The 26261-nt window shown below is 45.1% G+C and overlaps 1 protein-coding gene across 1 annotated transcript in view; it reads right to left on the bottom strand.

Moving 5' to 3' along the window:
- The window catches only part of LOC120920161 (extracellular calcium-sensing receptor-like), a 122665-nt gene extending 99609 nt beyond the window's left edge, over positions 1–23056 (bottom strand). Inside the window, exons 1-2 of the mRNA XM_040332081.1 lie at positions 22769–23056; positions 11282–12121 (exon numbers count right to left, since the gene is read on the bottom strand). Coding sequence (XP_040188015.1) covers positions 11282–12121; positions 22769–23026 — 1098 coding nt within the window. The 5' untranslated portion in view covers positions 23027–23056. The remainder of the gene's footprint in view (positions 1–11281; positions 12122–22768) is intronic.
- Positions 23057–26261: the final 3205 nt, after the last annotated feature.

Here is a 26261-nt window from a genome sequence, read left to right as displayed (position 1 = left end):
GATGTTCGAGTCGAACATACATTCGTATCGAACGCGAAGCTCATCCCTAATGCCAGCATAGGCTGTAGTTGGTAAAGGAGGTCACTGGCTGGTATGAGGTCTGTAATAGGATGAATAGGTGGAATTACATATCTATTTCTACAGATCAGCAGGCATGCTGGTATTGGTAGTTACATAGATTTAACTTGAAAGATCCTGCTGTTATTTATTATTCTACAAAACTTGTGTTCAAGACTGGTTATCCATCTGCTGTTGATTCAATTAGCTACATGTTCGTTGAATATATAAAAAAAATCTCATCCTCACTCCACTTAGCTCCTCTTGCAGTATTTTTTTTTTTAAAGTCAATCAATTGACTGCATGCAGTAATGTTTACCCCCAAAAGCCAACCTTCCTTGACAAATTTCACCACTCCTGGCTTGCCTACAAGAATAGGGGAAGTCTGAGTTCCAGATCCGGCGCGTCATGGATCAGGAGTAAAGGGCCAATTACATCGGCCCTTTACCACGCAATCGCTTTGTCCAATGACGAGTTGATCAGTTGTCAGCAAACCGGAGCATGTGCAGTTCAGCTCCTCCCATCTCTTTGCATCGATCGGTACAGTGTGCGAGGAGAGGAGGTAGGTGGCGTAGAAGCGTTGTGGGTTGGATCTGAAGTTTTCACAGCATTGATCTGGCTCAACCATCCATCCTCATTCATGGCTCCTCCATCCTCATTCGTGGCTCATCCATTGCCATTTATGGCTCATCCATTCCAATCCATGGCTCATTCATGCTCATCCATGGCTTATCCATGCCACATTAGTGATCATCCGTGCCACATCCATGTCACATCAGTGCTCATCCGTGCCACATCAGTGCTCATCTGTGCCACACCCATGTCACATCCATGCCACTATAGTGCCTCACAAAAGTGTAATAGGTAGTCAAATTAGATTTTAAATTTATGTCCCTAGAACACCTGATGGTGCTTCCTGCATGTTGGGCCTCTGTATGGGGCCAGGCTGTGTAAAAGTCTCACACATGTGGTATTGCCATACTCAGTAGCAGAATATATTTTAGGGTGCAATTTTTGATAGGTTTACGCTATGTGTTAGAAATTTCTTATAAATTGACAACTTTGTGTGAAAAAAAAATGTTTTAATTTTCTTTCCACATTTTCCAAAAACTTGTGGAAAAAAACATGTTAAAAAAACTCATAATGCCTCATAGAATATACATTAGGGTGTTTACTTTCCAAAATGGGGCAATTTTCTGGACGTTTCCATTGTCCTGGTGCTCCAAAGCTTTCAAAAATGTAAGAGGTAGTCAAGAAATGATATGCTCCTAGAACACCTGATGGTATCCCTGCATGTTGGGCCTTTGTATGTGGCCAGGCAGTGACAAAGTCTCACACATGTGGTATTGCCATACTCAAGAGAAGTAGCAAAATGTATTTTGGGGTGTAGTTTCAAGTATGCATATGCTGTGTGTGAGAAATATCATGTTATTATGATACTTTTTGAAAAAAAAATAAAAAAAATCTTAATTTTGCAAAGAATTGTGGGAAAAATGAAAACTTAAAAAAAAAAAAAAAAAACTCACCATGCCTCTTACTAAATACCATGGAATGTCTACTTTCCAAAAAGTACTTTGTACTTTCCTGATGTTTCAGGGCCTCAAGAAATGAGATAGGTAATCAGTACATCAGGTGTAATCAATTTTCAGTGATTGGCACCTCTATGGCCGCGTACACACGATCGGTCAAAACCGATGAAAATGGACTGAAGGACCATTTCATCGGTCCAAACCGATCGTGTTTGGGCCCCATCGGTCAGTTATCCTTCGGTTAAAAAAAAAAAAAAAAAAAAGAGAACTTGCTTTAAAATTGAACCGATGGACGCCTAACCGATAGGTCAAAACCGATCGTTAGTATGCAAAAGCATCGGTCAAAAGGCCGCTCATACTCAGAATCAAGTCGACACATGCTTGGAAGCATTGAACTTCGTTTTTTTCAGCACTTCATGTGTTTTACGTCACCGCGTTCTGACACAATCGTTTTTTTAACCGATGGTGTGTAGGCACATCAGACCATCAGTCAGCTTCATTGGTTAACCGATGAAAACGGTCCTTCAGTCCGTTTTCATCGGTTATAACAGATCGTGTGTACGCGGCCTATAACTTTCACAAAGACCAAATAATATACACCGATTTTGGGTTATTTAAACCAAAGGTATGTAGCAGTATAACATTTGACCAAAATTTATGATGAAAAATTACTAAATTTGCTAAATTTTAGAACAGAAACATGCATTTTTTTGTTATCAAATTTTCGTACTTTATTTATAGTGCAAAAAAACAACAACAACCCTGTGTTGATTAAATACCACTAAAAGAAGCTCCATTTGTGTGAAAAAAAGGGCAAACATTTTGAATAGGTGCAGTGTTGCATGACTGAGTAATTGTCATTCAAAATGTGAGAGCACTGAAAGCTGAAAATTGGTCTGGTTAGGAAGGGGGTTTCAAGTGACCAGTGGGCAAGTGGTTATTTTCAGTTCCAATAGGTATGCTTGTTGTCCTAAGCTCCTCATATTCCCAAATGTTATCCTGTGTTCCTGCATTCCCGGGACCACTGTGAACCTCATTGTTCCTCATTAAACCTATGTTCCTGTAAGCTTAGCATCCCACTGCTGTAGGATACTCTTGCTTTCCTGTGAGCCCTACACCCCAGTGTTGTAAGTGTCTCTTACTAGTATTCTGTTACCTACTGTAAGATCAGCACACCAGTGCTGCAATATACTCCTGCCTTTCTTGTGAGTTATGTTTTCTGTGCTTTACCCATCTCCTTATCTCTACTCTTCCCTGTACCAGCTGTAGCTTGCATGGGTGTGCTGTCTGAGGACTTCAACATCCAGCTTCAGGCTGCACAATCCCCAACCAGATGTGAAATTACCCCTTAATGACACCATCAATGAAAAGTGCTCTATGAATGGAGGGTTCACAGATGAATGAAATACCTTTAAATATATTAAAATCATGAGCTATGATTAAACACAGTGTGAAACGCGTCAACTCTGCCGGTGTGCTGTGACATGTAGTGCTGTTTTTTAAAATGTTTTGGATTTTTTCAATAAAGGCAATTTTTATTCAAAGTGCGGCTGTCCAGAAGAATCTGTTCTTTTGTTTTGCAATCTCACATTCATTGCCTGCACCCGTGGTTCTGGGAGAAGCAATTACCCTGAAGGTTTCCACACCTGAGCGTTTTTTCTTTCTTTCGATATTTGCAAATCGCTGTACAGTGATTTCTCCTGTGCATGTGCCGGTGTTAGAAAGGGCATGCTGTGCCGTTTCTATCTTAAATCATGCCATTAAAGGCGGCTCTTGCGCGCATGCGCAGGAGCGACATCACGCGACTCCGGCCAGTTACATTGCCGTTGTTTGCGGCCTCGGAAGGAAGAGGGGTGAAGAATGGCCACTCACTACTAGCAAGGAAGACGGAGACATCGCGGGCTTCTCCTGCAGGTAAGTGTCACATAATGGGCTACTATGCGATACATAGTAGCTAGAGTTGAGCGGACACCTGGATGTTCGGGTTCAGACCCGAACCCGGACTTTGAAATAAAAGTTTGGGTTCGGGACCGAACCCGGACTTTGACCCGAACCCGAACCCCATTGAAGTCAATGGGGACCCGGACTTTTGACTACAAAAAGGTCTCTAAAAAACTAAGGGAAGGGGCTGGAGGGCTGCAAAATGTCGGGAAGAGCATGGCAAGTACTCTGGAAATAAATGTGGATAGGGAAATAACTTAACCGCTTCCATCCTGGGCACTTACGCACCTTCCTGCCCAAGCCAATTTTCAGCTTTCAGCACTGTCGCACTTTGAATGACAATTGCGCGGTCGTGCTACACTGTACCCAAACAATTTTTTTATCATTTTGTTCCCACAAATAGAGCTTTCTTTTGGTGGTATTTGATTATCTCTGCGGTTTTTATTTTTTGCGCTATAAACAAAAGAAGAGTGACAATTTAAAAAAAACACAATATTTTTTACTTTTTTATTTAATAAATATCACAATTAAAAAAAAAAAAAATCCTCAGTTTAGGCCGATACGTATTCTTCTACATATTTTTGGTAAAAAAAAAATTGGCAATAATCATATATTGATTGGTTTGCGCGAAAGTTATAGCGTCTACAAAATAGGTGATAGATTTATGGCATTTTTATTTTATTAATTTTTTTACTAGTATTGGCGGCGATTTGCGATTTTTTTACTGTCACCGTGACATTGCGGCGAACACATCGGACGGCGAACACATCGGACACATTTGACATGTTTTTGGGACCATTCACATTTATACAGTGATTAATGCTATAAATATGCATTGATTACTGTGCAAATGTGACTGGCAGGGAAGGGGTTAAACACTAGGGGGCAAGGAAGGGGTTAATATGTGTCCTAAGATGTGTTATAACTGTAGGGGGGAGGGGACTCTCAAGGGGAGGAGACCGATGTGTGTTGCTCTGAACACACATTGGTCTCCTCACCGCTGACAGGAGGTGGATCTGTGTGTTTACACACACAGATCCACACTCCTGCCGTGATTACCGACAATCGCGGGCACCCGGCGGCAATCGCGGCCGCCGGGCACCTGCGCCGGGTCACGAGCGCCGCCGCGGGCGCGCGCACGCCCTAGATCGCCGGGAACGCAGGACGTCATATGACGTCCACCCGGATCGAGAAGGGGTCCCTGCCGCCGTCATTTCACAATGAGGCGGTAGGGAAGTGGTTAAAATAACATACAAAAAAATTAAAATAAAAAATATAATGATTTTTGACCTTTGAGAACGAGGTCCATACAGTTTTGTTCAAAATTATTGAACCCCCCAATGCTGTAAAGGGTTTTAGGGAATTTAGTGTACATTTGTAATTGTATTCAGAATGAAATCCTACAAGGATAGAACCATATGCAACTAATATGACATCAATTGGTTTTGTAATACAGTAGTAAATGCAAAATTCAAGGCAATGGGCACTGTTGAAACGCTACCTGGTCGTGGCAGAAAGAAGATGCTGACTTTGACTGCTGTGCGCTACCTGAAGCGTAGAGTGGAGAAAAGTCCCCGTGTGACTGCTGAGGAACTGAGAAAATATTTGTCAGATGTGGGTACTGAAGTTTCTGCTCAGACAATACGGCGCACACTGCGTAATGAAGGCCTCCATGCCAGAACTCCCAGGCGCACCCCCTTGCTGTCTCCAAAGAATAAGAGTCGACTGCAATATGCCGAAAGTCATGTGGGCAAACCACACACGTTTTGGGATTGTGTTCTGTGGACTGATGAAACAAAATTACAACTGTTTGGGCCCATGGATCAACGCTATGTTTGGAGGAGGAAGAACAATGCCTATGATGAAAAGAACATTGCCTACTGTGAAGCATGGCGGGGGGTCAATCATGCTTTGGGGCTGTTTTGCTTCTGCAGGTACAGGGAAGCTTCAGCGTGTGCAAGGTACCATGAATTCTCTTCAGTACCAGGAGATATTGGATGACAATGTGATGCAGTCCGTCACAAACCTGAGGCTTGGGAGACGTTGGACCTTTCAACAGGACAATGATCCCAAGCATACCTCCAACTCCACTAGAGCATGGTTGCAGATTAAAGGCTGGAACATTTTGGAGTGGCCATTGCAGTCACCAGACTTAAATCCGATTGAGAACCTCTGGTGGGACTTAAAGAAAGCAGTTGCAGTGCGCAAGCCTAAGAATGTGACGGAAGGTGGAAGCGGCGGTGGAGGAGGTAGCCAACACAGCAGGTTTTGGTTTTTAATTGATTTATTTTTTAAATTAGGGTAAACCCCAAAATAGTGAGACAGATCTAGGGTTGCTACCTCATCCCTTTAAACCTGAACACAGAGTTACACAGGTTCTGGGGCTAATTTAATGTCAATAAGGCACCAAGTGAGTTTAATTATCAGCACCTTAATCAGACAGAGAACCTGTGTAATTAATATGATTTTGCTTTGAAAGGGATGAGATGGCAACCCTAGAAAGCTCAGAAAAAAACAATGGCTGGGTAAGGCCGACCCGGTGTCTATTCTGCACAAGGTACGGACAACTCCAATTGGGATCCATGCCTGGTTCATTTTAATGAACGTGAGCTAGTCCACATTGGCTCTGGACAGGCGGCTGCGCTTGTCTGCGATAACGCCCCCTGCCGTGCTAAATACACGTTCAGACAATACACTGGCCGCAGGGCAGGCCAGCACCTCCAAGGCGTAATGGGCAAGCTCAGGCCATGTGCCCAATTTGGAGACCCAGAAGTTTAAGGGGGCGTAGCCGTCATTCAGTACGTGTAGGGGTGTGCTCACATACTGCTCCACCATGTTGCTGAAATGCTGCCTCCTGCTAAAACGTTCCATATCAGCTGGTGGTGCTGTTTGTTGTGGCGTGCTGACAAAGCTTTTCCACATTTCGGCCATGCTAACCCTGCCTTCTGAGGTGCTGGCAGTGCCCTGCTGCGTTGACGACCTCTTCCTCCTCCTCTGCCTTCGCCTTCTGCTTCCACTGTGCCCCCGCTGCCAGGTGGGAATTGCACCAGCAGCGCGTCTACCAGCGTGCGCTTGTACTCGCGCATCTTGCGTTCACGATCCAGTGAGGGGATTAAGGATGGTACATTGTCCTTGTAACGGGGATCCAGCAGCGTGGCCACCCAGTAATCAGCACCTGTCATAATGTGCGAAACACGCCGGTCGTTGCGGAGATACTGCAGCATGTAATTGCTCATGTGTGTCAGGCTGCCCAGAGGCAACCAACAGCTGTCCTCTGTGGGAGGTGTATCATCTGTGTCCTCTGTATCCCCCCAGCCACGCACCAGTAATGGCCATGAGCTGGTCTGGATGCCATCCTGCTGTGAACATGGTTCCTCCTCCTCCTCCATGTCTTCCTCCTCCTCATCCTCCACCGTGTCATCCTCCAGAACTGTGCCCTTGCTAGACAATTGTGTACCTGGCCTTTGTTGGTGCACAAACCCATCCTCGGAGCCACTTGTGAATGACTGCCCTGAAAGCCTTGGAAATGATCCCGATGCCTCCTCCTCCTCCTCCTGTGCCACATCCTCTTCCATCATCCCCCGTAGCGTTTTTTCAAGGAGGCATAGAAGTGGGATAGTCATGTTGAGAGCGGCGTCATTGGCACTGGCCATGTTGGTGGAGTACTTAAAACAGCGCAACAAGGCACACAGGTCTCGCATGGAGGCCCAGTTATTGGTGGTAAAGTGGTTCTGTTCCGCAGAGCGACTCACGCGTGCGTGCTGCAGCTGGAACTCCACTATCGTCTGCTGCTGCTCGCACAGTCTGGCCAGCATGTGCAAGGTGGAGTTCCACCTTGTGGGCACATCACATATGAGGCGGTGAGCAAAAAGGCCGAAGTTACGCTGCAGCGCTGCCAGGCGAGCAGCAGCAGGGTGAGAACGCTGAAAGTGCGCACAGACGGCCCACACTTTCTGCAGCAGCTGTGGCATATCGGGGTAAGTTCTCAGGAAACTCTGCACCACCAAATTCAGCACATGCGCCAGGCAAGGGATGTGCGTCAAACCGGCTAGGCCCAGAGCTGCTACGAGATTTTGCCCGTTATCGCACACCACCAGGCCCGGCTTGAGGCTCACTGACGCCAACCACTCATCGGTCTGTTGTTCCATGTCCCTCCACAACTCCTGCGTGGTGTGTGGTTTTTCCCCCCAAACAGGAAAGAGGCAGAGAGGCCCGAGACTGATGCAGAAGAGGAAGCAGGAGGAGCCAGAGACCTTTCTTGGTTTTTGAGGTGTCTACTCCACTGCAGCTCGTGCTTTGCACTTAGATGCCTGGTCATGCAGGTTGTGCTCAGGTTGAGAACGTTTATGCCTCGCTTCAGGCTCTGATTGCACAACGTGCAAACCACACGTGTCTTGTCATCAGCACATTGTGTGAAGAACTGCCACTCTAGGGAACTCCTTGGACCTGGCTTTGGTGTGCTCGGTCCCTTGCTGCGTTGGGCAGTAGCAGGTGTACTGTCTAGGGGACAGACGCTCTGCTTTGGCACCCTGCTCACTCTTCTGCTGTGCTGGTGGCTCTGTGCGACCACCGCCTCTTCCTTCCGAACTACATGGGTCACCTGCATGAGGTTGATTCCATGTCGGGTCGAGGACCTCATCGTCCTCCACATCATCTTCCACCCAGTGTTCATCACTGCCCTCCTTGTCGGTCTGCACAATTGCAAAAGCACCAGCAGTTGGCAACTGTGTTTCATCATCATCATGCAAGACGTGCTGTGATGGTCCCCCCATGAACTCATCCTGAAATATAAGTGGTTGGGCATCGGTGCACTCAATCTCTTCCCCTTCTGGGGCTGGGCTAGGTGGATGGCCCTGGGAACACATGCCAACAGACTCATCAAAAAGAATAAGAGACTGCATGCTTTGGGGCTCAGACTGCTTGGCTGATTTGCAAGGGGGTGAGGTGAAAGACTGATGGTGGACATCGGCTGCAGGCGCCAACTCTGAGCTTTCAGCACAAGACTGGTTGGAAAACAATGTGAAGGAACTGGAGGCACTGTCAGCAACCCAATCTACTACCGCCTGTTCTGCTCCTGGCCTCAACATTCGTAGAGCTGGATTAGGCCCGACCAAATACCGCTACAGGCTATGTCGGCTACTCGCACCTGAGAAAGGTGTTTCACTTGTGCTTGTAGCTGGCACAGATGGACCACGTCCTCTCCCTGTAACAGAAGCTCCACCAGCAGCACCACGACCGCGGCCACGTCCCTTATTTGACGTTTTCCTCATATTTCTCAAATTTAGGGTCTTGCCCTAATTTTGAGAAATTTTAAATACAAAAATAGTGTAAGCTGGTGAAATAGGCAGAGATTCACCTATATATTTCTCTACCTATAGCAATAAGCAGGAAGCCAGCACTAAACAATGTACTGCACAGACAGTATATCACAGGGGACAGGTGGAGTGCTGGTGAATTGGGCAGAGATTCACCTATATATTTCTGAAATGTAGGGTCTTGCCCTAATTTTGAGAAATTTTAAATACAAAAATAGTGTAAGCTGGTGAAATAGGCAGAGATTCACCTATATATTTCTCTAGCTGTAGCAAGAAGCAGGAACCCAGCCCTAAACAATGTACTGCACAGACAGTATATCACAGGGGACAGGTGCAGTGCTGTTGAAATATACAGAGTCACCTATAGATTGCTGACTGCCCCTATAGGAAAAATATTTCAGGAACCTGTCCCTGACGATGTACTTGACAAAAACACAGTATATCACAGGTGCACAGGTGGTGTGGCAGGTGCAGTGCTGTTGAAATATTCAGAGTCACCTATAGATTGCAAACTGCCCCTATAGCTGAACAAAATTCCTAAACTACATGAAGCACAGCAGATGTCACAGGAATAGAGTGCTTGTTGATATTTCTGGAGCAGCATACACCTAAAACTGTCCCTAAGCAGATTCAGCAGCCTTCCCTCACATAAGTGAAGCAGTGACAACGAGCCAGATGCCATAAGATGATGCAGATATCAAAGAAATAAAGTGTGCTTCTTGATATTTCTGGAGCAGCATAGCAGCATACACCTAACACTGTCCCTGAGCAGATTCAGCAGCCTTTCCCTCACATAAGTGAAGCACAGTGACAACGAGCCAGATACACCTAAGACTTTCCCCTAAGCAGCAGATTCCAGCAGCCTTTCCCTATCATGAGTGAAGCAGAGTGATGATCTGTGCTGTGTGCCTCTATCTAATATAGAGACTGGTCAGCTATAGATGGGGGCAGTGGACATGTTTATGCTTCACCTGTGGTGTTTATATTGGTCCATCAGTGCACCAACACCTTTGCAGCCATTGTGCTACATGCTGGGTGCTTTGGTGTGCTCTTGTACCTTTAAAGGAGGGGTGGCTCCCCTTCAGTTCACCTGCCCCTGTCTATCCATTAAAATGCATGTGCCTCCATTGTTTAGTGTTAGGACCACAGATTACAGGGTGCCTTGGCGCGGCTCTGTGGCTCATGCATGCGTTTGCAAATGCGTGCGGACCGAACCCCTGTTTTTAACGCATACTGTAGACAGGTTAATTGGTTTTCTGCAAGCTGGTCGGTAAGTAGGCTTGGTTTTTCCCTGGGCATTCCCCAGGTTTTTGTTGTTATAGAGACTGGTCACATGATGGGTCACATGCTGCACTGGCCAATCACAGCCATGCCATAAGTAGGCATGGCTGTGATCAGTTCCCAGTCACAGTAGTAACACGAATGGCGATTGGCTGCCGTGCAGCGCGCCAAAACATACCCGAACTCCGAACCCAGACTTTTTCCAATTATTCGGGTCCGGGTTTGGGAAAAACCCAAAGTCCGTACCGAACCCGAACTTTACAGTTCGGGTTCGCTCAACCCCAATAGTAGCCTATTATGCTTTACCTTTACAGGGAAACAAAGAGGAAGTAACACCCATCAGGGTTTACTTCCTCTTTAAGCTTGGGTGATAGGAGGATCTACCTGGCACTGATTGATTTGATAACAAGGTATAAACAGTCTGGCATACTGTCATGACTACTGTTCAATATTTAGCTATGCCTTTGGATGGATTAAAGTAAGCCTATGATAAAAAAGAAAAGAAAAAGGTAAGCTAAATAATTTAGAGGCAAGTGACAAATTTATAGCGGAATTCCCCCAAAAAGTGGAACTTCTGCTTAATCCACTCCTTGACCCCTTACATGCCACATTTGGCATGCAATTTTTTTTGGAGGGGGAGTGGGGGCTTCAGGAGGAGTGGGACTTCCTGTTCCACTTCCTCCTTCCGCCCAGGGACTGCTTAGGCAATACGTCATATCGCCTACAACGGCCCCTCCCTGTAGGCGATCGCCTGGGACACGCAACCGGTCCCAGGCGATCGCCTGGCCAATCACAGTGCGCAGAGCCGCTCGCGCATATGCAGTGAGTGCCTGGCCGTGAAGCTGAAAGCTGTCACGGCCGGGTGCCTGCACTAAGAATGAAGACACCGGCCGGAGAGGGGGGGAGAGGAGCGGAGCTCCGGACGGCACATTTCTTTTTTGTAGCTTTTTTTTGTAGCTTTTTGTAGCTGCTGACTTTAAACATAAAAAAAGCCTGGAACTCGCCTTTCAGAAAGTCATGTTTTCTTCTTTGATTTAATGGGCTTACTTTACTAGAAATCTGAGTTCAATTCATCAAATAACCATGACACATTTAAGATACTAGAAACAAGACTAACATAATCCATTCCCTGTTCATTTTAAACAAGATTTAACATACCTGCCAGGGTTTATGCGAGAAAATATTTGCACAGGATCCAGTCACAAAGGGTCCTTGTCCTGGTACACAGGATTGCATTTCATGTAGAGCATGAGCAATGGCAAACACTGCATTATGAGTTTTGTAAGTGTATCTAAAGTTGAAAACATCATATATATTGGGATCAATGCTGTCTAATCTTTCTTCCCCTGTGCACCAATGCCTTCCATCTGCAGATGTGTTTAAAAATGTATTATAAGGATAGTATGGAGCCCAAGCACAACCAAAAGCTTTCTCCCAGAATGTTTTAATAAAGATATCATCTGGATATTTGGTTGGATGTATACTGTAAAGAAATTCTTTAAAACCTGGAATTTTTCCACTTGATGGTGCCACACCTAGACTGCCATTTAAAGTTGTTAAGATGTCTGGGCGAGGAAAGTCTGAAGTTATTGACCAACTTCCACAGCCAAGCCACACTTTATCTGTAACATTTTGAAAGGAAGCTTCCTCCATTAAAGGAATAAGATTCTCCATGGTCGAGTATACAATAATTACTGTGGCTTTTGACTTCTTGATAACATCAATGATTCGGTTCACGGATTCCATAGAGATGTAGATAGGTAGAATTTCAAGGAATGCAACACAGCCTCCATTACCTTCTATCTCCTTAGTGAGGAGTTGGGAGCCTGATCTACCTAATTCATTATCTGTAGTTATGATTCCAACCCATGTCCAGTTAAAGTAATTCACCAAATTAGCAATTTCAAGAACTTCATAATTATCATTGGGAATTGTTCTTAGGAAAGATGGGAACTGTACCTTGTCGCTCAGGCTTGGGTGTGCTGATGCATAGCTTATCTAATTAGAGAGGAAGAAGTTAAAACATAATGCATGTATATACAATAAAAAAAAGCTTCACAAAGTTTTTGTGTAATGGCCAACTCATGCTTTGGCTTGATAAAGGGTCAAACCTGAAACGTTGAAATGATATAATAAGAAAAGTTGCTTATATGTGTTGTTAATATTAATCAACAGAATTCTTAGACAGGTCCATTTGTTTTGTTTTTTACAGGCTTGTTGGTAAGAGTGCTGGGAAATGTTCTATTGTTTGTGATGTGCAATGTGCACCTTACTGCAAAGACTAGTTATAGATAGGGGTGGTTGTCATTTATCTGTACAGCTTGTATTTGGATTTGGTGTGGGGACACATTGGATGTCTTTAGCTGTCATTGTGCTCTTGCTGGGTAATCAAAGTGTCCCTGTGCCTTTAAGGAGGAATAGGCTCCCTCCAGGCAAACCTGTCCTTAATTTATCCACTGCTATATAAGCCATATATACTCTTAAATAGGGATGAGCTCTGGCGTGTTCGCACAGTCCACGTGCAGAGCCCGTCAGGAAGTCTGCACGGCACTGCACTAACCACAGGCAGGGAGACATTTCCCGATCTCTGCAGCCGAGCATCGGACAATGTCTCCCTGCTTTTAATTAGCGCAGCGCCGTGCAGACTTCCTGGCGAGCTCTGCACGTGGACTGTGCGAACACGCCGGAGCTCATCCTTTCTCTCAAATATAGAGTTAGAACTGCAATATGCAGAAGAGCCTTGGCAGGGCATGTGGCTTTCACTTATATGTGCAAATGTGTGCTAAACTAAACCATCTGTTTTTAACGTGAATTGTTAGGCAGGGTAAACAATGTTTTAAGTGTGCTTGGAAATGTTCTGTTTGTAGTTTTAATTAATGCAAGCTTTGGAATTAATAGCAAGAATTGCAAGCACGGTTTGGTGATCCTTTTGAATTACATTGTCACCTGTATATACTGTACCAAAGGTGCTAAATTGCAGCATTAGCCATCATAATAGATTGAAGGTAAAGTATTTTGTTTTCCTCTAAGCAAGGCACATTTGTTCACCCATCTTGTATAAGAAGTAAAAGTGGGGCACTCTGGTACCTTTTTTCCTGGCCAGCCTCACGTCAGCACACAATGGGTTAACCCCTTCCTCCGGTCTTCCAGTACCACCTTAATTTAGCTGATAAATAGGGGGACCCTCCTCTCTTGCCCTTGTTCCTTTCTTTGGTCGGACACCAGGCCACCAGACTCGTTGAAAGAAAGGAGCTGCAGACAAATAAAAAAAACCCTGCCGAACCAACCCACCCAGGTTCAAGCCTCTCCTGGCACTGGAAGGTCCAGAACAATAAAGGTAGTATCTTTTTATTACACTGGACTCTCTGGGCCAGATTCAGGTAGGAGATACGACGGCGTAAGTGAGGCGTCGTATCTTGGCGCCTGATTCAAAGAATCAGATACGCCAGAATTTCTCTAAGATACGACCAGCGTAAGTCTCCTACGCCGTTGTATCTTAACTGCATATTTACGCTGGCCGCTAGGGGCGTGTACGCTGATTTACGCCTAGAATATGTAAATCAGCTAGATACGCCTATTCACGAATGTACGCCCGGCCGTCGCAGTACAGATACACCGTTTACGTAACACTTATTCCGTCGTAAAGTTACCCCTGCTATATGAGGCGCAGCCAATGTTAAGTATGGACGTCGGGACCGCGTAGAATTTTCCATCGATTACGTCGTTTGCGCAAGTCGTTTGCGAATAGGGCTTTGCGTCATTTACGTTCACGTCAAAAGCATTGGCTTTTTGCGGGTTAATTTGGAGCATGCGCACTGGGACACTTTCACGGACGGCGCATGCACCGTTCGGGAAAAGCATCATTTACGTGGGGTCACAATAAATTAACATAAAACACGCCCACATCTTCCACATTTGAATTAGGCTGGCCTATGCCGGCCTATTTACGTTATGCCGCCGCAACTTTGCTTTGTGAATACTGCACTTGCCTGTCAAAGTTGCAGAGGCATAGCGTAAATAGGATACGTTACACCCGCACAGAGTTACGCGCTCCCTACGTGAATCTACCCCTAAATGTGCAGGAGCTATGTGGGCAGATTAAGGCTTAAAGAGCTTACCATTTCCTGGGCTGTGGTGCTGCTGTATTTTCATGCTCTCTAAATATCCATGTATTAGGAGCGCACTGGCTGCCTTCCCTGTGTTTTTCTGTTGGGCGGGCGTCAGGTATAGCCTGAATATAAAAAACTTAGAGAGCCAGAGGATTCAGTGCTGTTTGCTACAGCTAGTGAGAAGAGTTTTTCTGATGAGCCTCCTTCACAGAGAGGGGAAAACTCTTCTCACTAGCTGTAGCAAACAGCACTGAATCCTCTGGCTCTCTAAGTTTTTTATATTCAGGCTATACCTGATGCCCGCCCAACAGAAAAACACAGGGAAGGCAGCCAGAGGCTGGGCTGTGTCAGTGCGCACTAGGCTGTCTCCACTAAATGATTACCTCATTTGTTCACACCTGCTAAACAGATATTTTCACAAATCCACTTCCCCCCAGAGAGAGATTCCTTTACCAATGCAAGGTAAAATTACAAAAAACAAAACAAAAAAAAAAACTTATTGGCTATATCCTGTCTTTCATCAATACAGCATGCGCTCACCACAGCCCCGAAATGCACGAAGATCGCCGGAAAGGTAGGAGGGGTCTACGGGGCCACAAAACCAAAGAGTGTGACACCAGGAGGCATTTTGTCTTTATAGGAGCAGAAGCCCTAAAACAAGACATTTGCGGAAGAAAAAGTCCCGCCACCGTTCAAAATCTCTACATGCGTCTGGATCACGCACAGGACATAGATCCCAATCAATGACCAGTCCAGGCCGCAAAGCTTATCAGACTGCGATGATGGCAGAACCAAACACGACAAGAGGCTGTCTTGATGAGGGCTTTTGCTGGGCATGTTTAGCACCATCTGCCCCTGGAAAAAACTCTTATGCGCAGATGATTCTGTTTCCGGCATCACTGTCATGATGGCCTTGTAGCAGTATGAAAATCTTGCAAACTTTTTTTCTCTTCTGGAGATTTGGTGAACATAAAGTGGATGAATTTAGTGGTCAACTTTGGAATTCTCCACTGTGATCTGTTAAATCTGCAGCCTGCACCTTTTGAGGTTCGGTGGGCTTGAGTGAAGGATGGCGTCTTCCGCTTACAAGTCTGTGGCCACCGTCTGGACTTTTCCTCCTTTCATTCGCTTAATTGCTTTGTTCAGTGTTTGGCCAAACAATACCTTCCCATTATGGGAAATGTCGAAGGCTTGTGTAGAAGTTCAACCTGCCCTCCAGTGGCACAACCATAATGGTCTTATAGCATTGACTAAGGCCCCGTACACACGTCCGAGGAACTTGACGTGCCAAACACATCGAGTTCCTCGTCGAGTTCAGTGTTGAAGCCGCGGAGGATCTTGGCGGGCCGACTTTCCTCATTGAACAGCGAGGAAATAGAGAACATGTTCTCTATTCGGCCCGACGAGTTCCTCGTCGGCTTCCTCGCTGAAAAGTGTACACACGACCGAGTTTCTCGGCAGAATCCAGCTCCGATCGAGTTTCTGGCTGAATTCTGCCGAGAAACTCGGTCGTGTGTACGGGGTCTCAGTGCGCCACAACTTGTAACAGGCCTACCAAAAGCATAAGCCAGAAGTCAGTTGCTAGATTCAACTCTTTCTGGAAACTATGCCAAATCTTGTAGTTTCCTGTGTTGAATGCAATACCATTCCTGAAGTTTATATATAGCGAATTTAACTCTGTTGCTGATTGGTAGGCAAAACCTGTCACTGCATAGGTTCTGTGAAAGTCTGATGGCCAGATTGCCACAATTACTATGTTCCAGATGTGTTTCTGCATGAGTGTTTTTGATGCATTCTCAATGCGTTTTTGCCACTTTCCAGATGTGTTCCATACAGAAACAATGCAACATTCTACTTTTGTTGACTGCACTAGAATGCGATGTACTGGTGTGAACTAAGTAATTGGAATCAAAGTTTGCCACTGTCTATGCATTTCTTGATGCAGAATAAAAAAACGCACTAGAGGGCAGCATCCACCCTGGAAGTGCAATGCATAAACATACATCAGCCATCCTATTTGGATAAAGTTCAGAGAACTTGTTGCTGTAAATTAGTCTTCTGACGAGGTCTCGGTCATCCTTCATCCACAAGCGATTTATGCTCTGCCATTATGGGAAAAGACCATCCTTCATGAACGATCGATTTACTCTCTGCCATTATGGGAAAAGACCATCCTTCATGAACGAGCGATTTACGCTTGATCGTTAAAGGTGTTGCTTATTGCGTAGATATTTTGCAGCATACGTTCTGCTATAGCTGCCCTAATAGGCCTTAGAATTTTGCACAACCACATACCTGTGAGGCAACCTGGGCGATTTAATTTCTCTGCCACTGCAGACTGCATGCAAGCCCAAAATGCACCCTGAGCTTGGCAAGGCTCTATCATGCTGGTATAAATGCATGTGCCAATCCCTTTACCTGGCAGGACTGGAGAGAAGCCTTCATAACTACAGACCTCCAAGATCATTTACCCCGTTGCATAGGGTCTGGCGATTCAGGGAAGACCATTTCCAATTCAAATGTCTACCCTTCGGGATCAGCACAGCACCTCAAGTCTTCTCCAAGATCTTGCCAGCTATCATCGCCGTTATACATTTGAGTGGCATAAAGATCTTCCACTACCGTCTTGGTTAGTGGCCCATGCAAGCAAGGAGTGGACGGCACAATGCAAGGTGGTGCTGAAGATTCTATCCGAGTTTGGCTGGATTGTCAGCAAGCAGAAGAGCCAGTTGATTCCCTCCTAGGAGATGGAATACCTAGGGCTTGTTTTCGATACAAGCAAAAGGCCATGTGTCGCTACTAAGAAGCAAAACAGCAGAGCTAGTAGCCTGTGTAAACAGCTTGAGGGACTCCTCATCGCTGTCGGCAAGAGACTGTATGACGCTTCTGGGAATGTTCACCATAGCGATCCCATCTATCCCCTGGGCAAAATTCCATACAAGGGCATTCCAGACATCCTTTCTGAACCAGTGGGATGGCGTATCACTCCACCAAAAGGTCCTCATACCAAGACGGATCCACCAGGGCTTGGCGTGGTGCATAGCACCAGAAAATCTGTCACGGGGTGTGCCTCTCAGCCCCGGAGATTGGATCCAGAAAACCTTGGATGCCAGTCTCCGGGGCTGGGGCGCTCACTGCCTCGGCAGACAGATTTAAGGCGAATGGAGCAGGATGGAGACTAGACACTCAAATTTTCTGGAGTTACAAGCAGCATACCTAGCCCTGCGGGCATTCGAGAACTAGGTTCACGGAGCTCGGGTCAAGCGATCTTGGACAACCGAGCAGCGGTTGCTTATATAACCAAACAGGGTGGAACCAAGAGCTTGCCGCTGCTGCAGATGGCAACCAAGATATTCGTCTGGGCCGAAGCGCATGTGGAAGCCTTGACGGCAGCCTACATTCCAGGCAGTCAAAATTACATAGCAGACCGTCTAAGTCGGGATTTCACCAACAAGAACGAGTGGGCACTCAACACAGAAGTCCTAGAGACAATCTTTTACAGGTGGGGGACTCCCTCGGTGGATCTAATGGCGACCCCATGGAATGCGAAAATACCCCGGTTCGTGTCAAGGTTCCGCTGCAACGAAGCGCTAGCACAATCCTCAATTCTGTGGGATTTTCCCCTAGTCTACCGTTTTCCACCGATACCTCTGGTAATAAAAACCCTGTTGAAAATCGCAAGGAAGAACATCCATACAATTATAATGCTGCCCTTCTGGCCACGGAGAGCCATGGTTCCCTCTGCTCCTGCAGATGTCGGCAGTTCCCCCAATACGACTGCCACTGAAGAATGATGTTCTACAGCAGAGCCAGTGGTATCATCCCAACCCGGGCAGGTTGCAACTGATCGCTTGGCTACTGAATCAGCCAGACTGCAGTCGCAAGGCATCTCAGAAGTAATTTCTACTCTTCTAAAATCTAGAAAAGCTACAATCAATGTCATTTACAACAGAATTTGGAAGAGGTTTACAGCGTTTGCTTTGCAACAAAACTTCGCCCTGTTGTCCCCAAACATTGCACAAGTGCTGGACTTTTTACAGTCAGCCCTAAAAGTGGACTTAGCCTATGATACCATAAAGGTCCAAGTGTCAGCCTTAGTGTGCTTCACAGGTCACAAGTGGGCAGACGAACCACTAATAATGCCGCGTACACATGATCGTTTTTCGGCATGGAAAAAACTAAGTTTTTTCCAACTTCATCATTAAAACGACGTTGCCCACACATGGTCGTTTTAAAAAAAATGCTCTAGTAAAGCGCGGTGACGTACAACACATACAACGGCACTACAAAGAGAAAGTTCCATGCGGATGGCGCCACCCTTTGGGCTGCTTTAGCTGATTTAGCGTTAGTAAAAGTCGATTCGCGCTTTTCAGTCTGTTACAGCGTGATGAATGTGCTTACTCCTTTGCGAACACTAGTTTTACCAGAACGAGTGCTCCCAGCTCATAACTTGCTTCTGAGCATGCACAGGTTTTTAACGTCGGTTTAGCCCACACACACAATCATTTTTTACAACCCAAAAAACGACATGGTTTAAAACGTCGTTAAAAAATGCAGCATGTTCGAAAAAATAAATTGTCGTTTTTCAGAACACGAAACATGATGTGAAGCCCACACACGATCATTTAAAATTACATTTTTTTTCATGCCGAAAAACGATCGTGTATACGCGGCATAAGACAATTTCTCAGAGCAGCCATAAAGTTGAAACAACCAAGGAAATTCCTGTTTCCAGCCTGGGACATAGGAAGGATACCAAAAGCTTTCCTCCTACACCCTACATTTGTGCCTGCGGAGACATGTCCGCTTTGGTTCTTGACAGTCAAGCTTGTCTTCCTTACAGCCATAACGTCAGCAAGGAGAGTTTCAGAACTGGCAGCCCTATCTTGCAAATATCCATATTGCATCATCCTCCCGGACAGAGTGATCCTGAGGCCCTCACCGACCATAACCTCTAAGATGGTCTCCAAGTTCCATGTGAATTGGGAGGGGGTTCGACCTGGCTTCAACACAAGCGCTGAGACAAACGGAAGAGATAGATCTCAGGCCACTGGACTGGGTCAACTTATTCTCAATTTATCTACACCGCTCTCTACAGTTGCGCAAGACTGATAGGGTCTTCATCCTGGTATCAGGGCCTAGAAGAGGACAAGCGGCGTCAGCAAGAATCATAGCTACCTGGATCACCAAGGTGATAAGCCTTACGTATGAGTCGGACGCCTCCACAAGTTATTAGAGCTCATTTTACAAGAGGGGTGGCAGCCTCGTGGGCAGCTTCGGCTAAGATACCGATTGAAGACATATGCAGGACCACTAGTTGGAGCTCCTGCGAAACCTTCACTAAACACTACAGTTTAGATGTCACAGCGGCTAGTGCATCGAATTTTGGGAACGCAGTGGTGTCGGCACCTTTGCAAGCAAAATAAAATATTCACTAAAGCAGCATTCTCAGTTGTTGGAGTCTTATGTTTTTTTCCCCCATCCTATATCCGCTAAATTAGATCCCATTGTGTGCTGACGTGAGGCTGGCCAGGAAAATGGAAAATTGTTATCAATACTTACTATAATTTTCCTTTCTTGGCCTGTCCTCACGTCAGCACAGCTCTTTTCCCTCCCTATAAGCCTGTCGTCCACCAGTTAAGTGGAACAAGGGCAAGGGATTAGGGGCCCCCTATTTATCAGCTAAATTAAGGTGGTACTGGAAGACCAGAGGAAGGGGTTAACCCATTGTGTGCTGACGTGTGGACAGGCCAGGAAAGGAAAATTACAGTAAGTATTGATAACAATTTTCCATTATATGTTCCTAAGGGTTGAAGCCTGGGGAACACTGTTTCATCAGATAATCCAGTCCTCCCTCAAGACAGATACATAACCATGGTGTGCCTGACAGCATGTGAAGCAGACCCTGCGAATCGAAAAAGTTACACTTTTTGTGACACCGGTTGGGGCATGAGCAAGGGAGTTGTCGAGGGTCAGTTTCACATGCGGTCATACATAATGCTTAACCACTTCAGCCCCCGAAGATTTGGCTGCTGAATGACCAAGCCATTTTTTGCTATTTGGCACTGCATCGCTTTAACTGACAATTGTGCAATTTTGTGCGATGCCGCATCCAAACAAAATTGACGTCCTTTTTTTCCCACAAATAGAGCTTTCTTTTGGTGGTATTTGATCATCTCTGCGGTTTTTATATTTTGCGCTATAAACCAAAAAAGAGCGACAATTTGTAAAAATATCACAATATTTTGTACATTTTGCTATAATAAATATCCCCATTTTTTTTTTTAAAAAACGATTTTTTTCTCAGTTTAGGCCGATATGTATTCTTCTACATATTTTTGATAATAAAAATTGCAATAAGCGTATATTGATTGGTTTGCGCAAAAGTTATAGCATCTACAAAATAGGGGATAAAATTATGGCATTTTTATTATTATTATTTTACTAGTAATGGTGGCGATCTGCGATTTTTATTGGGACTACAACATTATGGTGGACACATCGGACTCTTTTGACACATTTTTGGGACCATTGGCATTTATACAGCGATCAGTATTAATGTCACTGGCAGGGAAGGGTGAGCAAAGGGTTAATTGGGTTCCCTAGGTGTGTGTCTAACTGTGGGGGGATGGGACTGACCTAGAGGAAATGACAGGTTGTGGTTCCTAGCTATTAGGAACTCACAATCTGTCATATTCCTCACAGAACAGAACAGGGATTTGTGTGTTTACACACACACACGTCCCTGTTCTGCCTCTCGTGCCCGCAAACGCTCGTGGCCAACGGTCATCGCGACCGCCGATCACAATTGTCGGCACCCCCCACGATGCATCGGGCAAGCGCCTGCTATCCCGTTTAAAGGAGCTGACGTACAGCTACAAAGGCTTGCGGTATCATGCCGACCTGCCGCCGTATAATGACGGTGGCTGGTCGGCAAGTGGTTAAAGCACGTGTAAAGTAAGTATACATTTTGTTTTTAAATGTTGATTTTAAATAACTTAAAGCAGAGTTCGACCCATAAAATTAACTTTACATTATTGTGCAGCAATTAACATAACCAACGACATTTGTAAAAAAATATAGTTTTACTTACTATTTTATGCCTGTTGCCATGTGGTCCCCTGTAATCTGCCCTTTCCTCTCCGTGATGCCTGACGTCATTTCCCTCAGAACCTGTGCTCGCTAGTGCTCTTGGGAAAGGTGTGTTAACATTTCCCAGGAGTCAGTGGGCAGCGGCAAGGGCTAGAATCGCGGTATTTGGTAACCTGTGAAGCTTCCTGTCCCGTTACGTGCTTTTACTGCGCATTGGCAAGAATGGGCGGTGCATGCTGGGAATACATTAGTGCCGTATCCCGGAAGATTATGCTTGTGGACTTCGCCTGCCCACAAGAAAGATGGGAAAGCCCAAGAAGGCTGAATCAAGGTAATTGTTTTAATAAAATAATAATAAATGCAGTGCTAATGACAAGAGTAACCAATGTTTTTAATATACATTCTGCAATAGTAAAAGAGATCGTTTAGGAAAAAAAAAACAAATATGTGGGTGGAACTCTGCTTTAAGCTATGGGCACCACTATTCTACTCTACTACTTCTTTTGTGTCAATGTGATGCTGGTGAGAGTATCCGTTCTAGGATGATCACTATTAAGCCATGTTAAGCTTTGTAATAAGATGTTCACCTGTTTTTTGGATGTGGTGGAGCTCAGTGTGTGCTCAGAATTGGAGGAAAAGTTCTTCTAGCACATTTCAGTTGAGTTGATCATTGTGAATACATTGCATAATGAATGGCTTCATCTTTGTTTTGTTACTTAGGGAATGTATTGAATTAGGTATTATCACACACACAACCTTAAATCGTATTCTTTGGGACATTTTTACTATTGTTTGCACTATTGTATAGTGGTATTTTTGCAAAATTTGTTTTCACAGTTTATACATCTGGGGTATAGTCACATTATATTAGATGCATATTGTAGAGTGCTGTTAAAGTGGTTGTAAACTTTTTACAACCACTTTAGCCTACATGTAAGCCTAGATTAAGGCTTACCTGTAGGTGCTTGAAATATCTCCCAGACCTGCACGGTCTAGGAGATATTTGAAAATGCGCCGGAGTTAGAAAGGGCACGCTGTTTCTATCTCGGGTCATGTCGTAAAAGGCGGCTCCCACGCACATGCCGTAAAACGCAGCCCCAGAAGAAGAGGGGTGAAGAATGGCCGCTCGCTACTCACAAGGAAGACAAGGGACATTGCGGGCTTCTCCTGCAGGTAAGTGTCACATAATTGGCTACTATGCGATGCATAGTAGTCCATTATGCTTTACCTTTACAGAGAAACAAAGAGGAAGTAACACCCATCAGGGTTTACTTCCTCTTTAAAATGTGAGCCATTTATTTTGGTATATTGTTTTTTATCTCTTTAGTTATTTAGTATACAGTGTGTTTGCTAGCCTCACTCTTTTTCTTTTTGGTTTCTTGTATTCATAGTTTTTTTCATGTATTTTTTCAGTTTTGCTTGTAAAGTTCATGTTTGCACTTACCTGAGGATATTTATATAGGCCAAGAATCCTGGCTATTGGTATGGAGGCCTTAGAAGGCATGTCACCAACTATAGCACTTGGAATGCTCTTTGTGTGACAGTTAAAATTTAGCGCAACAGTTTTTTTTCCTGATAAAATCCTTGTTGTTTCCATTAATGATCGAGCTTGGTTATAGCAGGAATCATACAGGTCAAAACCCAGTGTAATATTTGGCAAAATATTTGGCGAATTGTTTACTTCCCAGATAGCATACACCATAGCTAGGAGATAACGATAATACCGTATATGAAATCTAAAAAGGGACAAATATTTATTTTAGAAATTAAATCTTTTATTTAGTTTTACAGACCTAATCAACAAGTTCTATAATTATTTAAAATGTTAAAGTACAGTATTTCAAGCCAAACGTGTTGGTTACTCAGATGCAAACTTATTGTGTCTTGCTAATGCTAACCATAATACATGCAACAAACTCAAGACTTGGTAATCATCCCTTCTGTACTCTCTCATGTAGCCAAGTGTAGCCAACATGCTGGAGGAGACATTGTACTCGATCTGCCTCCTTCTCTCTCTAATGTGATATTATTATTGTGCTGCAACAGTCTCCTCTGGTCAGCAGGGGGAAAGCCAGAGTCAGGCAAGCCCATAGACTATTATTGCAGAGTGCTTGAAATGCTGGGAGTTTTAGTCCAGGATAGTAGCCATGTAATGGAGTAACTAACTTTCTGAACTACAGGATCCAATAGACTCTGGGCAGCAGGAGGAGCCAGGAGGGAGTTTTACTGTGTGCCCAGGAAAAACCTATGGAAGTCCATTCCCACATAGCTACCAGTACACTTTGCTCTGAGCAGGAAGCCAAAGTTAGGTATGACCCTGAGTTTAGAAGTGAAGTCACCAAAGGTTCAACAGCACCATTAGCTTGTTTCCTTAGCTCGGTTGACACAGGGAGACAGGAGTATGCATCTGATTCTCCACTTCAGACTTCAAAATCACCAGGACAAGACAGAGGGGCCCCTTCTACCGCTAGAGCCTACTACCACTGCCTAGAAATCAGTGCCATCTTTACACTGTTAGTAGAAACTGAGCTTCTGGGAGTAGGACCTTTACTGTACCACATCCACACCACTTCTATACCAAACCTGTATTGTGCTTCACAACATCATCACCAACTCTGAGCTGCGGTTACACTCAACTTTCACCACCTCTGGCCCATGCCCTTCAGTGCTAAAACTGTATTTCACATCTCACTGCATGCAGGTTTAGAAGACTCCTAGGTCACCAGACCTAGTGTCCCCATTGGAAGATCACCCCTCTATTACTTTTCTGGGGGAAACCCAAATGTTTGAAATTTTCTTTTTCTTTCAATAATAACAGAAAATAGGACAAATAGAAATTTGATTCCCCCAACGGGGGCACAGACAGCAATAAAAAAAGGTTATACTTTAAGGGCACTAATGCTTGGTAAAAAGGACCCAACAATAGAAGGCATAAGATCAACCCCAACCTCTCCCATAATCCATCTTGTGAATTACCTTCATCCCCATTTACCCTTTCAGGTCATTTAATCCCTGACAGTTCCTGCCCAATTAGTTTAGGTCTAGCATAAGCGTGATTAATGAATACTGACAGTATAGTTCCTGCATTTGGTTTAAAATCTTATTACTGCTCATTGTTGCATTGTTGTTTTGGGTGGTGTTGCTACTGCTTATGCTAATTTAAATGCTATGTGCTATTTTATGCTTTGCCTCTATTGTTGGCCATCTTGTATGCCAAGCTATGTTACCACAATTGTCAGGTTAACCGCTTGCCGACCAGCCGCCGAGGTTATACAGCGACAGGTCGGCTCTGCTGGGCGAGATCACGTAGATCTAAGTCATCTCGCTGAGCAGCCAATAGGGGAGCGCGCGCCCCTGCTCGCCCCTGACTCCCGCGCTCGTGCCTGGCGGGCGCAATCACCACCGGGTCCCCGGGAGCTGTGTGTGTTTATAGCTCTATTTGTGGGGAAAAAAAAGGACGCCAATTTTGTTTGGGAGCCACATCGCACGACCGCGCAATTGTCAGTTAAAGCGACGCAGTGCCGAATTGCAAAAAGTGGCCCAGTCATTGACCAGCAATATGGTCCGGTGGCTTCAGTGGTTAAGAGCATCTGTTCTGTTATCAATCTTAACCACTTCCCGCCCGGCCTATAGCAGAAGGATGGCCGGGCGGTGGTTCCGTTATCCTGACTGGGCATCATATGACATCCAGCAGGATGTAAGCCGCCACGCTCGGTGGTGCAGTGTGTCAGTCTGACACATCGCTACACCTATCTCGGTAAAGAGTCTCTGACAGAGGCTCTTTACCATGTGATTAGCCGTGTCCAATCATGGCTGATCACGACGTAAACAGGAAGAGCCGTTGATCGGCTTTTCTTCACTCGCGTCTGACTGACGCGATCGGCTGCTCATCTGAGAGGGGTGGGTCGGTTCTGATTGTTTATCAGCGCAGCCCCCTCTCGGATGCCTGCCCAGGACCACCAGGATGCCATAATGGACCACCAGGGAAGGCCATCACACTGGACCACCAGGTATGCCACCCTAGACCATCAAGGATATGGCAATCAGTGGCAAATAAAAATACCTGCCAATGCCAATGCCAACAGTGATGCCTATCAGTGCAGTCTATCAGTGCCAGCCATAAGTGCCCATTAGTGCCACCTATGAGTGCCCATCAGTGCCCATCGTCAGTGCCACCTCATGAGTGCCATCTCATTGGTGCCGCTTTTTCAGTTCCCGTCAGTGCAGCTTATCAGTGCCCATCAGTGAAGGAGGAAACTTACTTATTTACAAAATTTTATACCAGAAACAAAATTTCAAAATGTTCAGTCTTTTTTTATTCATTTAGCAAATATAAAAACCACAGAGGTGATCAAATACCACCTCTTTGTGAAAGAAAATTATACAAATTTAGTTTGGGTACAGTGTAGCATGACCGCACAATTGTCGTTTCAAAAGTGACAGTGCTGAAAGCGGAAAACTGGTTTGGGCAAGAAGGGGGGTACAAGTGCCTGGTATTGAAGTGGTTAATGAGTAACAATACAATAAGATTACCTTGCTAATGGGTTTGGTGCCTGCTCTTTGATATAGAACTAATATTCCATATTAAGAATTACTACCAGTGCTTATTTGTCAAACACTTGCTTGCTATCAAATCTGCTTGCTGTTTTGCACTTAACCTGGTGTGCCAGAGGGCCCAAGGCCACTGAGAAGGTCGGGACAATGAACACAGGACCTATCTTAACCAACAGCTTTTGGGGGTATCACTACATTTGTACTCAGAGTCTCAGGTAATCGTGCTAGGGAAAGATCTGAGGGGAAGACAGGGAAATTGAGCTTAGGTGGGAAAGTGACCTGAGGTGTGCCGGGGTCACGTGGTCAGTATGCCTAAAAGGGGGCAAAAAATAAACAGTAGGATGAGCAAGCAAAGAGATCGAAATGAAAGTAACTGTATGCGC

This window comes from Rana temporaria, chromosome 13 (genome assembly GCF_905171775.1).
Source record: "Rana temporaria chromosome 13, aRanTem1.1, whole genome shotgun sequence".
Classification (NCBI taxonomy): Eukaryota; Metazoa; Chordata; class Amphibia; order Anura; family Ranidae; genus Rana; species Rana temporaria.
Note: the sequence above shows the minus strand (reverse complement) of the source record. Positions and strands in the feature narration are given on the sequence as shown.